General features: G+C 31.3%; 1 protein-coding gene and 1 non-coding gene across 6 annotated transcripts in view; both read left to right on the top strand.

Moving 5' to 3' along the window:
* Positions 1 to 16,993, top strand: part of Snx13 (sorting nexin 13) — a 153,868-nt gene that overhangs the window by 125,876 nt on the left and 10,999 nt on the right. For 3 of the 5 annotated variants that reach the window (XM_063239116.1, XM_063239128.1, XM_063239130.1), the window contains 6 exons: positions 714 to 886; positions 6,726 to 6,833; positions 8,592 to 8,702; positions 12,112 to 12,273; positions 13,710 to 13,778; positions 16,749 to 16,894. In XM_063239116.1, the coding sequence (XP_063095186.1) occupies positions 714 to 886; positions 6,726 to 6,833; positions 8,592 to 8,702; positions 12,112 to 12,273; positions 13,710 to 13,778; positions 16,749 to 16,894 (769 nt within the window). The remainder of the gene's footprint in view (positions 1 to 713; positions 887 to 6,725; positions 6,834 to 8,591; positions 8,703 to 12,111; positions 12,274 to 13,709; positions 13,779 to 16,748; positions 16,895 to 16,993) is intronic. The other 2 variants (XM_063239121.1, XM_063239132.1) reach the window with 1 other exon arrangement.
* On the top strand, positions 1,282 to 1,408 carry LOC111756897 (U6atac minor spliceosomal RNA). Its single transcript, XR_002791282.1, has one exon. It is a non-coding gene; the product is annotated as a U6atac minor spliceosomal RNA (small nuclear RNA).

Here is a 16,993-nt window from a genome sequence, read left to right as displayed (position 1 = left end):
AAGTACAGTAATTGAAGTTAAGATCAATGAATGGATTAAGAAATAGACTAGATGAGGCTGAGGGGAAAACAGTATAATTTTTGAGACCTAGGATAAAATACAGCTCAAAAAATGGAAAGTGAGAAAGAACATGATTCAAGATACAGCTAAGATTAGTATAAAATGGGAATAGGTTTTAATGTTTAAAAACTACCTGGCTTGTGTGGTATTTGATGTCAGTAGGAAATTATTTTTTTGTTGTTGTTAAATGCCCAAAATAAATCACATCCCCAAAGTGCTGAATGTTCCCAGAGAAGGAAAGAATTGCCTGAAGATAAATATTATCATACACCCAAATACAACCAAATAGTGAAGGTTAGTACAAGAAGTTACTTTGTTTCTATTGTTTCTTTTCTATAAAATTTAAGAGACTCCCGTGCTATACTTTGAGGTGGTGCCATGGTAATAGCATTAGTAATAGATAAAAGGTTTTGGGGGAAGAAAACCCAAAATGAACATCCTTTTGCAGTGGCAGTGTTATCATAAAGTCTTAGCTTATTTTGTGCGGTAGTCCTCTTATACTTAGATATATAGTACAAAGGGTAGGAAGGATCTGTGTTATCCCTTGGTGACATGCTTTCATCTCAGTCTTTCATTTTAAGTTGTTCATTGTTATTTTTTCTTCAACTTCCTGCCTTTGTGTCTTTTGTTTCTTCATTTTGATAAATGGCAAGTATTTGCTGACTGTAATCCGTATGCTGTGGCAGGCGTTTGTAATGACCACGGCAAAACGTATGCATTATATGCCATCACTGTACACCGGCGCAATCTGAACACGGAGGAGATGTGGAAAACCTATCGTCGTTACAGTGACTTCCATGACTTCCATATGAGAATTACTGAACAGGTAACGATGCTTTTAAGGCTGTGTACTTTGTATTGTTTCTTAATTAAATCTTGATTGTAAATTTTTTTGTGGATCTTCAGATATTGACCAAAATTAATGAAAGAAAATAAGGTTAGAATTTTTTATATAATCAGCATAAATGTTAGAATGATTTTATTTGAGCAATTAATTAATCTATTTTGAAAACCTTAACCAGTTTTACCCATTGTGGACTAGTGGAGTAGTATTAGTATTATATCTTGGAAAATTAAAATAAGCATGTATTTCTGATTTTAAAATTGTATGTGTGTGTGTCTTGTGCTTTGTAGAGACATTTGGTTTGGAGTAGGGATAGGAGTTGCTGGAGAACATTTCATGCTTTATTTGTTAGAAACATAATTCAGAACTAGTTATTTGTGTTGTATGAAAGGAGAGAAGGTTAGCACTCCCCTTGACAAGGATGGAAGAGGCCCTTGGGCCTAACAACACGCATATGATTTAAGGCATTGCCACCTACTTCGTGGCATCTAACCACTGTTTTTTATATCCATACTGGTATGAATCAGTAACAGCTCTCAAATACTACAATGCAGTCAAAGTTAAGTTTTTATAAAAATAGGTGATAGTATGTTTAATAAGCCAGTGTTGTGGACAAATCTATTGAAAATAACAAGAGAAAACATAGTAGCTACGGAAGATCATTTATATTGTAGTTTTATATGTCTTATCCATTGCATGTTTTTCTAGGAAATTGTTTTGCTATCTTGTTATGACTTGGTTTTCCCTATAATACAGAGAGGATAGATATATAGGTAGAAATTCACACATGGGTTGTTTTTTTTTTTTTTTTTTTTTCTCTTTTTTTCTTAAATTATTTACGGGAACAGATTATATAATGCAAGATGTAAGGAACAAATACTCTGAGGAAGAGACGCTGAGAAACCCGAGGCTTATTTTGTAGCATTATAATATAAATTCTAGCAATCTATTGTTTGCTGATTAGAATGACAATTGGACTAGTTTCTTCAGTTCAACTTCAGCATAAGCAGAGATGGGGATGGCTATCACAAAGAGAATGAGAGATGCAATGGTAGTTGCTATTGTCTTCCCTAATGTGGAACTTGAGGACCTAAAAAGACTTCATCATCCTGTAATGATTTGATTAGTTCTATAACATGCAATAAGTATATAAAGTGGGTGAAGATAGGGACAACTATTTGTAAGAAGCTAGAGACAGTTAGATAATGAAGATCTCCAGTGGACTTGCTTTGAAATCTGTATTTCTTTAAATCGTTTTTTTTTTTTTTTTTTTTAATGTTCTGTTCTGTTTTGATATGGTTAATCTTACCCTCTTTGAGATGTAAAACAAATGTGTAGGACTGATAATCATATTACGGAGCTTTTGTTCGATCATAGAGCAGAATGGTTTGTAGGGTCACTTTTTTGAATGTCATTCTAAATACTTTAATTCTATAACCTGAACAACTATTTCGAAGATGACAATTTGTAACTTATCAACCGGCAATTTCTTATCTTTTGTTTGTCTGTAATTTTGTATTATTTCTACCCTTTTTTTTAATCTCCATGTATTTTTTTTTCGTTTCCTTTTCTTTAAATTAAGAAAAAAAGAACTAGTTATTTTTAATGTTAACTTTATCCAACAGTATCATAGTTAAATTCTAGATCTTTTATGTTATTCTGAATCACAATCTAAAGCAAATTTGACATGAACCAGATAATGTTTTTAATTTTTATAAAGAATTCTCTTGTTTTTTAGGAGGAATAGTAAGAACTCTTTTTTTTTTTTTTTTAAATCTTTTTGAGACAGGGTCTTGCTGTGCAGTTCAGGCTGGCCTTGAGCTCACTTTGTAGCCTAGGCTGGTCTCGAACTTGCAACGATCCTCCTGCCTCAGCCTCCCGAGTGCTGGGATTACAGGCATGAGCCACCACGCCCAGCTCAGGAACAGTAAGAACTCTTTTTTTTTTTTTTCTTTTTCATTTTTATCGGTATCAGAGATCGAACTCACGACTGCCTACTTGCAAGGCAGGCGCTTATGCCGCTGAGCTAAATCCCCAGCCCCTTGGAACAGTAAGAACTCTTAAAACCGATACAAAGAAACTATTTTCCTTTCCTATTATTGATTACGAATTTTATCTTCTAAGCTTAGAAAAAGTAAAACGTTACCAGTTAAATAGATGATTTATAGAATTTATTTTAACTCTTGGAAATCTGATTCACTGAAGGTTTTTAGATATACAGATAGTATTAAACCAATAAAAATAATAAAATTAGCCTGATTGTATGAATTAAAGCTTTGACTTAATATTGTGCTACTTGAGAAATCAGAAAATAGCCTGTTTAGTTAAGATGGTGGAAAAAGTGTGTTTGATACTGTGGTAATATTAAAATACTTGTGGCTCTTTTGAAAGAAACTATTAATAGCTTCAGTGTGGTTTTAGAAGGTTACTGTTAGCTTCTGAATCTTATGATACTGGAACTATTTTGAATTATATTCTAATAAAATGAACAACTTCTGATATGTATGTACTTTTGCTGAATAGATCTTTATTTTCTATCTTAGTTATTTGTTTATTTTGCCATGTTGTTAAGGCTGGCCTTGAACTCACTGTGGAGCCCACACTGTGGCCTTAAATTTGTGATAATCCTCCTACCTCAGCCTTCCAAATTCTGGGATTACAGGTGTGTCCTATCATGCCTGGTTCAGATTAATTTGTGTACAGAGGTGAATTAATGTTCTCACCCATGCTGAAGGACTAATTGCTTTAGTCTTTCAAATACTACTGTTTGATAATTGTTTTAAAAGCATATACTTATATATCTTTCTTCCTATCCCTACACTTTTACTAAACAGGAGAATTATTCAAAATAATTTCAGTTGCTAAGGTATAGTTTTCTTTGGTGAAAATAGGAATTTGTTGAATGTGAGATTTCCATTGTGCCAATAGTTATCTTTTCTTCTACAAAGAAGAATGTCATTGCCTAACTGAAAATATTCTATGCAAGATGCAGATATTCACATATTGACAAATGTATGTAAAAATATACTATTAAAAAAAACTTGATAAGACAGGCCATACAGAAATTCACCTTTTCAATATAGCACTAAAAATTATAAAAGGACCAGCAATATAGCTCAGTGGCACAGCGCCTGCCTGGCAAGTGCAAGGTCCTGAATTTTGTTCCCAGTACCGAATTAAACAGAATTAAACAAATTAAACAAAATTGATATAGTATAATTTTTCAGATGGCTCAATGTAGATAAAGGGGAGGGGTATGTTTTGACTTTGTTTCTTTTTAAAGTCATAGTTATGATTAGTTAATGATTTTTCACAGAACTTAAGAATTTAAAATGAAGATTGTAGGTTAAAATTAGCTTTCACCATAATGTTAAACATCTGTAAATAATATAGGCTGTTAAACTTTTAGTTCTTCCTTATCTATATTTTTTAAAATTTAAATTCTCTACAAAATGATGCAAGCAAAATTTAGTGACTAGTAATTAACCATTTGATAAGAGTATATATAACCTGTGGACCTGAATAATCGTTAATTTCATGGGTAGAAAGATTTTTAAAATGGGTTTCATTTTGATTATTTAGCTTCATGAGATATGCTGTTTCTCTCATTCTATCACCTATTTAAAGATGTTACAGTTCTAATTTGACATTTTATGGAGATTTACATCATTAAAAGAAAGTGTTAGCCAATGTATGTATAATAACTGATACATACATGGTTTGTGTTCTTTGTAAGCATTAGCTTTAAAGGCTGCCTTAATTCATGTAAATTTTGGGGGTAAACTTTTAATTTCATACATTTTTAAAAGTATTTTATGATATTTTGAAGAGTTTATATAGACTATAAAAGTCTTGATTTTAAATATTTATACAAAAATCATAACAATAATACGGTATTTGAGAAAACTATGTTTCTGTTCCAGATAGATAACCTTAAAAGGAATTTGTTTTGATAATCTAGACCTTCTGTATTATTATGATGTTTAGTTTTTTTCCTTAAAATTTTCTGGAACAGTTTTAATGCATATCATCTTATTTCCATAGTGTATTAGTTTACTAGGTCTGACATAAAAAAGTACCACAGATAAGGTGACATGCACAGCAGAAATTTATTTTCTTATATTTCTATAAGCCAGAAGTTCCAGATCAAGCTAATAACAGTTTTGATTTTTCCCTAAGCCTCTGTCTTTTCCAACTGTCTCCTTGCTGTGTTGTCATTTGGCCTTTTCTTGGTGTGTGTACATCCTGTGTGTCTGTGTCCAGATTTCCCCTTATAAGGACACCAGTAAGATTAGTGTCTGACTCTCACCAAAAGCTGAGATTTAATTTAATTACCTTTTTAAAAGCCACATCTCCAAACATAGTCACTGTGTGTGACTGTGAATTTGGGGGAAATGCAGCTCAGACCTATAGTACCTGATAAGACCCAGAAGCAGCTATGAAGTATATAAAATTGAGTTAACAGCTTAAGATAATGTGGATAAGTAATATTTCAGAAAATTGTATTTTATGGGAACTTCAAAAGTAAATTTGGTTATATAAATTGAGATGGTTTTGAAAATCATCAGATTTATGAATGTCACTAACTGTATGAGATTTTCTGTATGAATTGTCTCCAATCTTTTTTTTTTCTTCCTATGACTAGAATAAAAGAATTGCTTTTACCTTTCATATATAACATGTAATAAACTTAGATCTAAACAACTTCAGATTTTTCTGCACATTTTGAAATTTATCAAAACCTTCAGTTTGGGTTAGTAATTATACTAATCTCCTTTTTAGTCTCCATACCAACAGTGATTTTTTTTTTTTAAAGTTTGTTTTACTTTAGAGTTTTAATTTAGAGTATGAGTCACATGGGGAAAGCAATAAGACTGCTTGAACTTTCAGGTGCTAGCCTGTTATCCAGGCATGATTGGAGCTGAATGATTTTGCTCTTATGCTATTTTAGCGGAAAACATGGTTAGCAATTGGTGTTTCAGCAAGGCATAACAGATAACTGTTGTGGACATTTGAAGGTGAAGCCAAATGTGAAATTTATAAATGTTAGACTTACACAACACAGACATTTACTTTGTGTTTGTAACTTTACAAAAATAAAATGCATATAATGGCTCTTAATTTTTTTCTTTGTGTAATCTGTGTGATTATTTTTCATGTAATGATGGCAAAGAGCTTATCGGTATTATACTTTTATGAACTGCATACAGAAATATAGCTACTGTCTTTATTTTCAAATTTGCCTTTCCTACTTTCAATATTATATACTATGATTCATTAATTTGTAATCACTTAATATTAAATATATTCTCATTAAACATACTGTCATAACTTGGATAATTAAAAATTTTATTAGTATTTTATTCACCAAAAGGTTAAGATATTTGTTAAAACCTTTTACCTGTAGCAGTGGTTTTCAGCCCAGTTATTTGGGTGGCTAAGGCAGGAAAATCTCAAGTTCAAAAGGCTCCCCTGAAAAACTTACTGAGGCCCTGTTTCAAAATAAAATAATATAAAGAATTGGCGAGTGGAGCAGCTCTGAGTTTAATAAGTAGTGCTGGGCCTTTTTTGATGACAAGTTTGAATCGTCTCAAAGCATTAAAATGAGACCCTCATTTGATCAATATCCATTTCATTAGTTTGTCATTCTTTATTGAAAGTTTTTTGTAATAAATACCATTAGAAAGTGTTTTGGACCTATTTGGACAATATTTTTTTTCTCTGCTTTTTGCTTAATGTAAGAAACTGTTCATAAATCATTTGTTGAAAATACTTTCAGTATGTAGAGAAATTGTCACATGAAATATATTTTGTCTTCTAGTTTGAAAATCTATCAAGCATATTGAAGCTTCCTGGTAAAAAGACTTTTAACAACATGGATAGAGATTTTTTAGAAAAGAGGAAAAAAGATCTAAATGCCTATTTACAGGTAAGTTCATGTTTACCACTATATTTACCATAGATTTTCATGTTACATGTCACACATAGTAGATTTCTTTATTAAAGAATGAGGCTGGAGGGTCAGCTGAGTGATTGACCACATACCTAACATGAATTTGGCCCTAGATTTAATTTTCAGCCCCACCCCTTTTTAAACTGTCATGATGAATGACAACCACTCCTGAGCACCACGTTAAGTGTTTCATGCAATCTTTTTGATCATTTGTAAACACCATTTCCACATTTATTAATTTAGAAGTTTTCTAATCACTCAGATTGTGCTTTTTCATACTTACATGACACAGCCATTTCAGAGTAGTGTAATATACAGGTATTTTGTGATAGTTAAATGTTCTCAATTCAGTGCATAGTAGCTCTTAACAGTGTTTCAAAAGCTAGTGGATTTTTATTCTCAGGTAGATGTGTGTAATTGTCTCCCATGGCTCAGAATGATTATAAGGCTTCTAAAATGAATTCAAAGAAAGGATAGATCTAAAGTATTATTTCTTATGGTTAGTGTCCTGGTTATATAGTTTTATAGGAGAACAGAAAATGTATAAGTTACTTGTTAAAAAATAACTAGTTTATTTTAACCAGTTAATGATTTATGAGGTTTGCATGTATATTAGTAAAGGTATCAGCCCAGGTGTTTAGTGTTCCATTGCTTAGCTCCTGATTCTGTAGAACAAGAATCATCAAACTGCAGACTCAGTCCCACCAATGTACTACCTGCTTTTTATTAAGAGATTTATTGGAGCATATTCATACATTTCATTACCATTTATTGTCTGTAGCTGATACCAAAAACAGCAGAGTTGAGTAACTACAGTGGAGCACTGTGGACATCAAATCCAAAAATAGTAACTATGTGGCTATTTGTGGAAAAATTTTGATGAATCCTGTTTTAGAATTTAGTGAAACTTAGTATCCTAAGTATTTTGATTGGAAGATTGTTTTCTTTTTTGTCTTAAATATTTATAGCTGTGACTGAGTTTGTTTGTAGTCATTATTGTAATTCCATGTGATTATATATTGATTAAACAGCAAAAGTAATCTCTGATGTTACCTTTGTCCTCTTGATTTAATTATCACCTGATAGCTTTTATTATAAACCTTATGACCCTTGTTGAATGTTTTGATTTCTTAAAAAAGAATTAACTTCAGTTCTATTAAACTCTGTATGAATTGTAAAATTTAAAAAATGAAGACATCTTTCTGAATCTGGTCCTATAATGTAGCTTTTAATTGTGACTGTACCATGTATTAGTTCATAAGCTCAGTATGTTTTAAGTTTTCTCATTGAAAACACTAAGCTGTAATAAATTTATTAACATTATGAAAGCATTATTTTGTTTGGAACTTCTTTATAACATTTAGAAGTTTTTATTTGGGTTGTTTTTTGTATTTTCTGCTTCATAAAATTCTCTTTCTAAATGTTCTCTTTCTAAAATTCTCTTTCTAAAATGTTAATTTTAGCATTATGTAAGTCATCCTGTTATCAGATGTGTGGTCAGAATATAAAAATTAGCAAATACTTTTGGACAACTTTGACATTAGACATGCTGAGTGTCAAAGTAACAGATAGAAGAATCTATCTCTATCTTCAAGTTATTGGTGACTGTTTTAACAGGGCAATTCTTTTTTAAAATCTAGAATTAAATTCTTTACATTCTTTTTAAGAGACAAAATTACAAGCAATGATTTTCTTATCTTGTCATTGTAAAATAACTTTGCATTTCTTCATTAGTTACTATTAACTCCTGAAATGATGAAAGCATGCCCCGCTTTGGCTCACTGTGTGTATGACTTCCTTGAGAATAAAGCCTACAGTAAAGGGAAAGGGGACTTTGCTCGCAAGGTAAGCAAAGCATGGCATTGGGTTTCTTCTTGGGTCTGGTTTTAAATAAATAATTTAGATTATATGTTTTAAAGCTAGAAAAAGTTTTAAAATGCTCCTTGACATATTTATCTTCTATGTTTTAAATGTATTATTGAAAACAATATTTACTATATATAAACTGGTCTTCACATGTATAAATATAATCCAGCAGAAGCTTATAAAAATGAACAAGTTTTGAAATGGTGCACTGAGAGATATCTGCCTGACACAGATAACAAGCTTTTCATTATCTTAAAAAGGAATTTTGTTTTGTTTTGTCTTACTGGAAGAAAATATCTTTCACATGGAATAATAATAAGAAAAAATTACATAGAGTGTGTTCTGAAAGTATATAGACCTCTCAAGTAAAGCCTTCAGTATTTAAAATCTTTTACATAATTCGAACAGAATATAAGACCTGTACTTGAAAGAAGATGCTACGTTAGGACAGTTTAAAGTAAATGATACAATGCTCAAATTGGGCAAGACAGCTTAGTAGGTGAAAACATAAACCGAGACCAGACAGCTTTTGGCTCAGCTCCCTGCTTTGATAGTTACTTAATCTCTTGGTACTGTAGTTTCCTCAGAACTGACAATGTTAATTCTCATTTTAGAGCACTGTGTGAATATCTAGGATATTGGATTTTAACATCCTCCTTGAATGCTGCATTTCTGAATTGAATTCTTTGTTTTAATAGTAAATTGTAGGGTGCTGACCTTACAATTATGGCAGGAATGTATGTGGTTCTTATTTTTGCATTCCATTGTTGAAGTGACTGCATTTAAATCTCAATTAAATTGCTTTATTGCCATTAGAAATACATCCCAATGTTTCATATTTTTGATGTTTATCTTATTTTCTGTCTTATAATTGTATCAGTTTTAAGATAAACCGATAAACTGATAGCTTTTTGATTTAAAGAAACATCATATTAAATGTAAGTAGAATTTTTTTAATGACTAACAGTAGAAGCTATATATGTCCTGTTACATAGCCCTTTTTTTAAAAAAGTGTCAGGGATTTGGCTCAGCAGAGTAAGTGACTGCTTGGCTAGAGTTAGGTTGTAAGTTCGATTCCTGGCACTAAAAAAAATTGTTGAAGTTTATTTTTCTGGATTATATCTGATAATCCACAGTAACATTTATCATAAATTATATTTGTAATCATTAAGGTCATCTTGGCCTTGTGTCAGAATAAATTTTCTGTGTATCAATAATTTGAAGTTTTTATTTCTTTTTTTGACTATTATACTGCAATATTTTCTCTTTAGTTTCAGTAGAAATAAGGTAGCTATTAGAAAAAAGTTACATGCAATTATTTAATGAGTGGCTCTCCATAACTTGAGAAGTGATACCTTATAACCCATTAATTTGATCCTAATTTGGCAAAGTCTATGGAAAATTCCCAGGAAAAGATGATGACAAGCAACCTTCCTTTGTGCACACAATCTTTTCATCCAAATTTATACCCTAATGGGAAGGAAAAAGCCATAGTTAGAAATCTAGATTTAAGTTAAAATTTCATTGTGTTGTTACCAATGCAAAGGCCTCAAATGAGTGGGTAACTGAATACATACACAGCATCTATGTAAATCAGGCTAAGTGTACACTTAAACCAGCAGTCCACAATTTACTCGTGTGTCTGGTAAAGTGAAACTTCTTTCCCCTTTCTACGTATCTATTTTAAGATAAATCCTGTTTTTGTTAATGTAATCACATGGTGATAAGGGGTTTTTGTCCCCTCCAAGGTTAGACCTCAGAGTCACCTGTGAATGTTTTTCCTTCTTGCTTATCCTAGTTCCTTCCTAATATAGACACTTAGACTTCAGTCCTAGAAATGGGAAACACACATAGACACACACACACACACACACACACATATCCCTGGTGGGGCGGTCGATTCTGTGAGTTTAGAATGGTGTAGTGCTCATTTTAATTATTATCTAATTCATTGATATAAAATTTACTTTTACCTTAAAGAACTATCAGTGGTAGTTAAGCCTCATGCATAGATTATGTATAGAAACTGCATTCATACAGCTTGTAAGATTAGCATTCAAGTCTGTGCTGTGAAGTATAACAGGTTTGAAATTCTAAAATGTGTTTGGATGTTCAGTTTTTAATGTAGATTGAGAATTAAAATGAAATGCATTGCCTTTTATACTTCTGAAATTCTGTTTTCTGTGAATGTTACAGCTCATTAAAAAGTGGACATTTCTCTAGCTGTCCATTTTAAATGTCGTCATATTTACCTTTTTTTTTAGCTTATAACATTGTTACAGTTGAAATAAAAAGAGATAATGGAAGTAATGTCCCAGTTAATTCAGTTCTAACGAACAAAAACTATAGTATTTAGAATTAGAAATACACATACTGACATGTACATGTATCCACATTCTTGCACGTGACAATGAGTTTTATATTTTTCACCATCCAGTCACTTTTCACCACTCATTTTATTTGTAAAATATGTGTTTGTCTTGGTGTCTGTCCTTTGGTTTTAAACTGGGTTGTATGCTGAATGTCCTTCCTATGATTCGGTGTTCCATGAGTATATCTGCAGTACTGTTGACTCGACTTTTTAAGGAGTAACCAAAACTCCTAAACCTTTTTTAGTTTTCTTGAAATTCAGGTTTTATTGTTATTAGTTGTTTCAGCTTTTCTAGTTTTTTTAATGGAAGCCATGAAAACATAATAAGAGTGAGAGAGTATTGTCTTCTTGCTGTCACCTGCTTCACATATGTATATTATATTAAAGTATCAAATTTTATTTCTTGACCTTCTGCAGAGTTTTACTATTTTTTGTTTTCTCTGATTATATTTTCTTTTATACGTAATTTTTATATTCTATCTGAAATGATTTACATACCTCATTTTAACTTTTCTTTGTCCTTTGTAATGAACCTCAGATCCCTTTCATAGATTATTGAGCATGTAATGTATCCTAAACTTTATTTTAAAAAATAAATCTTAAATAATTGTTAGTTATTTTGGCTCACTGTGTATTTTACCTGCTTGTTTTGTTTTCATTATCTACAACAAATGCCTGATTTTTGGTTTGAATTGTGGTAGAAGGATGTAATGGCTAATTCTACTCGCATCAATTTGTTAACTTTATTACTCACAATTTCTTTAATGTGAAAGCTTATATTCATTTTCTAGCAATAATATCATTAGTACAATTTCTAAATAATATATGTGAATGTGAAAAGTCCATTCTTATGCGCACAAGGGACAACATTTAAAAATGTTTTAAATGCAGAAACATAATACATACTGGAAAATGAATGTGTCTTTTGTGTGTTGCATTCTGTATTTTCTGAGACTTCTGAGTTGAATAGAAGATCTGATATAATGAAGTCATGGTAAAAAATCTTTCTTCCTTTAGATGGACACTTTTGTAAATCCACTTCGAAATTCTATGAGGAATGTTTCAAATGCAGTTAAATCACTTCCTGATAGTTTGGCAGAAGGAATGACTAAAATGTCAGACAACATGGGCAAAATGTCAGAAAGATTAGGTCAAGATATAAAGCAATCATTTTTCAAGGTAAGAAGACATTTTTAGTAATGTCTAAAGCAAACCATTTTAAGTCAACTAAGATGCATTGAGCTCCTGCCTAGATTTACCTTATTTCCTTTTCAAATTCCATCAGCACAATTTTATAAGGAAGGAAAACTAAAGAGAATAAATTCTTATCCAAAAACGTATCTAAAAAATTCAAACACTCATCATTCTCTATAACAGAGTTGAAAAATCTATTTAAAACAAGTACTTAAAATTAGTAAAGTTGGGGGCTAGGGATTTAGCTCGGTGCAAATGCTTGTCTGACAAGTGCGAGGTCATGAGTTTGATCCCCAGTACAAAAAAAATTGTTATTTTTGTACTGTTTCATAATAAAATGCCTTTTATTGTTTAATACTCTAAATTCTTTAGCAAGTAAGTAAATATTATTTGCAAGTATATTATACTAGCATTAGACATGAAATCTAATCTTTTCTGTGATTCAGATGACAGAGATAGTTCCAGATCAAAAGAAGGGAAATTCTTTCATTATCACAATCTTTGGGTTCATACATTATCTTGTATATACCTCTGAGTGACATAGAATCCTTTCTCAGCCTTTTCCTTATATTATTGACAGACAAAGATATTGTACCAAGTAGCTTGATGGGTGCCTAATTTAATTTTTTTAAAAATTTGATGTGATTTTTAAAGTTTATAATCTAATCTATTTTTAAAACTCCATAAAGTTTTTAGAATTTTTTTGTTTGTTTAGAATTTTTGTTTGAAGGCAAATGTATGTAAACACAGATTTTCCTAAAAGACAATTTTTTAAATAATATATATAAATCATATTTTCCCATTAATGCTGATCTCTGATGCTTTATCTTTATTCTTATTGTGAGAAAACACGCTAATAACTAAAGTGATTGGCAGTACCGCTTCTGTTGCTCATATGACTTTGTGTAGAAGTCATTGAATTTTTCCAAGCTTTCTTGTCCTCATCAGTAACTTGTGGGGATTAAAGTAAGTGATCTTGGTAGTTCTTTCTATGTTGACATAGGATTTTTAGCCAATATTGGTCTTTCTGTCCTTTTTTCGCTTGAACTTACTGAATACTTGGTTAATTGCTTAAACCTATCAACACTATCACAAGCTCTTTGCAATAAAACAAAGTTGTACTGAAGTTTATTGAAGTTTTGTTTCTTGGGTAGGCTGCTATTTGATTTTCAAGTCATTTCACCTTTATTTGTTTTAAATTAATCTTCAAAGTGTAGGAGTTTGACTAATTTCCCCACTGATTTCAGATCAATGAGTAATGAAATAAACATTCTTTTTTACATATTCGATTTGAAGTTGTAGCTTGTTAAACTTTGCTTATATATTACACCAAAATTTAAGTCCAATGTTGATACTTGGTTTGTTAATGTGTTGTGTTCTTTGTCTGCTTTGGTGTGTTTACTTTTTTTTTCCCTCGGTAGGTGCCTCTAATTACAAAGACTGATTCAGATCCTGAACATTGTCGAGTTTCAGCTCAACTTGATGATAATGTAAGTTATTTTTTTGATAATAAATTTAGTAGTTGTAATTCAAATCATGCTTTCAAGACTTTCTAGTTTTTATAAATATGTATATGTGTGACTCACATGTATTGTTTGATAAGTCCTTAAAAACTGAACTTGTCCATGAAATCTATTCTATACTCTAATCAAGTCCCAGAAAACAGGAGTGCTCCTGAGATTACCCTATGCTCTAGTCTTGTCATGGCTGTCCTTCACCAAAAGTATTTTCAATTGCACGGTGACACTTTATAAGTACAGCTATGTGCATTCCTCTAATTAAATCTGGCTTTCTTTGTTCAACATTGTGATTTTCTTCCATGTTGTTCTATGTGATTATAGTTCTTCATTCTTGGGACTATTGTATTCATTTGTATAAGTTTGGCACAATTTATTCATTATATTATATACAGAATTTGTGAATGTTCTAGTACCTGCCTTGTGATTAAAAAATTGTGTTCATTTCTCTTGCGTCTTTACCTAGAATGAAATTCCTGGGTCAGGGAATATGTACAAATTCAATTTTATCCATTCCTCAGTTGATAGGCATTTAGGTTGTTTCCAAGATCTGGTTATTACAGACTGTACTGCTATAAATGTGGGTGCACATATATTGCTGTGGCATGAAGTTTTCAGTTCTTTTGGCAAGATACCGAGAAGAAGAAAAACTGGGTTGAATGGGATCTCCAATCATAGTTTTTTGAGGAATCTCCACCTTGGTTTCCAAAGTGGTTGTACCAGTCCAAATTCAATTTTAGTAGATAGTAAATAGTTTCTATTAGTTTTCCAAATATGTTTGAAAATAATAGTTTTCCAAACTATTTGTTCCACTTAGAGCATCACTAATAGTACATAAGAGACTCTATATTCTGCCTGTATTCATTATTCATGGTTTTAAAATTTTAGCTATTCTGGTTGTTGTAGTCCATGTGGATTCACATTTCTCTTAAAATTACTGAAATCTGTTGAAAGGGTGAGGCTTTGTTTTTTAATGCTCATTGCCTACTTGGGGTCTTATCTTGTGTGTTTACATAGGTCTGTTGCTTATTTTTATTGGCTTTGCTTGCCTTCACTTTTTATAATGTGAATGAGTTTTTTGTCAGATATATATGGATTATCTTCCACTTGGTGTCGCTTTTTTGTGCTCTATACATAATTTATGCCTACTATAAGAATGTTGTCCTGCAGTTTTCTTTGAAAATCTTTTAGTTTTACTACGCTAACATTTAGATTTGCAGTTTACCTGCTGTTGATTTTTCTGTACAAGATGTGGTAAGATTCCGGTCGATCCAAGTACTATTTACTGGAAAGGCCATTTTTTTCCCTGCTGTACTGTTTTCTTTTGTATCACAAATTAACTTACCATACATTTTGGAATCTGGTTCTTGACTTTGTATTGTTTTTTCTTGGGTAAACTTAAAGTTATAATTGTCGTCTTTCAGTTTCCGATTGAATTTATTTTATCACAAACTGTTAAAATTTTTTTTACTTGCTTTTTTCAAGAATTTTTTGCCACGTGTGGTGATGCATGTCTGTAATCCCAGCACTTGGGAGGCTGAGACAGGAGGATCACTGAGAGTAGAAGTCTAGCCTGGGCTACAAAGTGACCTCAGGGCCAGACTGAACTGCATAGTGAAAACTTGTCTCAAAAAGTCCAAAAAAACAAAAAAAAGTTTTTGAAAAATGTTTTGAATTTTTCTTTATTCTATCCGTAATGTCATATCTCTTGAAATGTGCTTTTTGCAGTTTAACTGTTTACTAGAATTGTCCTGTTACCAAGCTCATGAAATTGTTTTATCAGAGAATTGAACAGTATTTATTCTGCTTCCAAAATGAGATAAGGGTCTCTCTCTCTCTCTCTCCTTTTGGTGTATCCAACCTGCAGCCTACAGGCAGCTTGCCCTCTTTATTTTTTTTAATGTTCTAATAACAAATATAAAAACAGAAATTTTGTTACCTACAACATTAACTATATTATATGTTTATTCACCACCCAAGAGAATTAGTCTTCACTCAGCGTGGCCCAGGCAAGATAAAACGATGGAATCTCTAAGTGAGGGCTGGTGAATGGTTTAGAGCTTTCAGTGATATCAACAGCCTGCTGTGACATATGTGCCATAGGTTCACCACTACTGTTACAAGCACTCAATTTGTGAAATAGGAGGTACACTAAGTATAATATAGTAATGAAAAATGTGTAATACATTCTTCTTCTTCAATACTTAAATTATATCATTGATGAAATAGTTAGAAAAATTTTCTTAGTGGTGAAGAAATAGTAAACTTAGTTATTTTCAGTCCTAAATCTGTAGCAGCTTTGCACATCGTACATAATTTTTTATATCAAAGCATTCTGGGTATCTTCCTTAGTGTTTACTTGTTAATTGAGTAATCCCATAATGAAATTATACTGAATTTTAGTTATTAAAAGATAAAAGAAAATTCTAGTAATCTAGTGTAATATACCTTATATAATGTTAATTTAGTTGTTTTTTTTCCTGAAAATGCCAAAATATATATAGCTTATTAACCAAACAAAACACATTATTCTATATTGTTTTGTGCAACTAGATACAGATACTAAAAATATTTCATTCTTATGAAAAAATACATAAAATGAAAAAATACGTAAAATACAGAAAATAAGTAAAGGACCTAGCATGGCTTAATCTGCTAAAGTTAAGAAAGTAAATCATTTTTTTCTTAAAACCATCATTTATCTACTTTAAGAAGTACTTTATTTTTAGGAAAACACTAACCTTGGAATTTTCTCATTGTAGGTTTATAAAACTCTATCCTGTCAAAGTGTCTATTAAAAAAGTTTTTTTTTCTAAAGTAGAATGAAATGTCAAATTATGACTTACTGAAACAGTACCATTTTGTTAAAGCAGAAAAATAGCCATTCATGGTAGGTAACTAATTCTAACAAATTTATTCTCATTTCTTCCCATGTATTATCAGGTGGATGACAATATTCCTCTTAGGGTAATGTTGCTTCTCATGGATGAAGTATTCGACTTGAAAGAGAGAAATCAGTGGTTGCGAAGGAATATTAAAAACCTACTTCAGCAGCTTATTAGAGCTACATATGGTGACACTATTAATAGGTATCACTAATTTTTTTCCCTTACTTCAAGCCTGAGCTTAACTTTTAAACTTTTACTTCTGGAAGTAGATTGCTTAACTTTCATCAAAAAATTTCCTCT

This window comes from Cavia porcellus, unplaced genomic scaffold, assembly GCF_034190915.1.
Source record: "Cavia porcellus strain 051 isolate PalLab524CR breed Dunkin Hartley unplaced genomic scaffold, mCavPor4.1 scaffold_2, whole genome shotgun sequence".
Classification (NCBI taxonomy): domain Eukaryota; kingdom Metazoa; phylum Chordata; class Mammalia; order Rodentia; family Caviidae; genus Cavia; species Cavia porcellus.
Note: the sequence above shows the minus strand (reverse complement) of the source record. Positions and strands in the feature narration are given on the sequence as shown.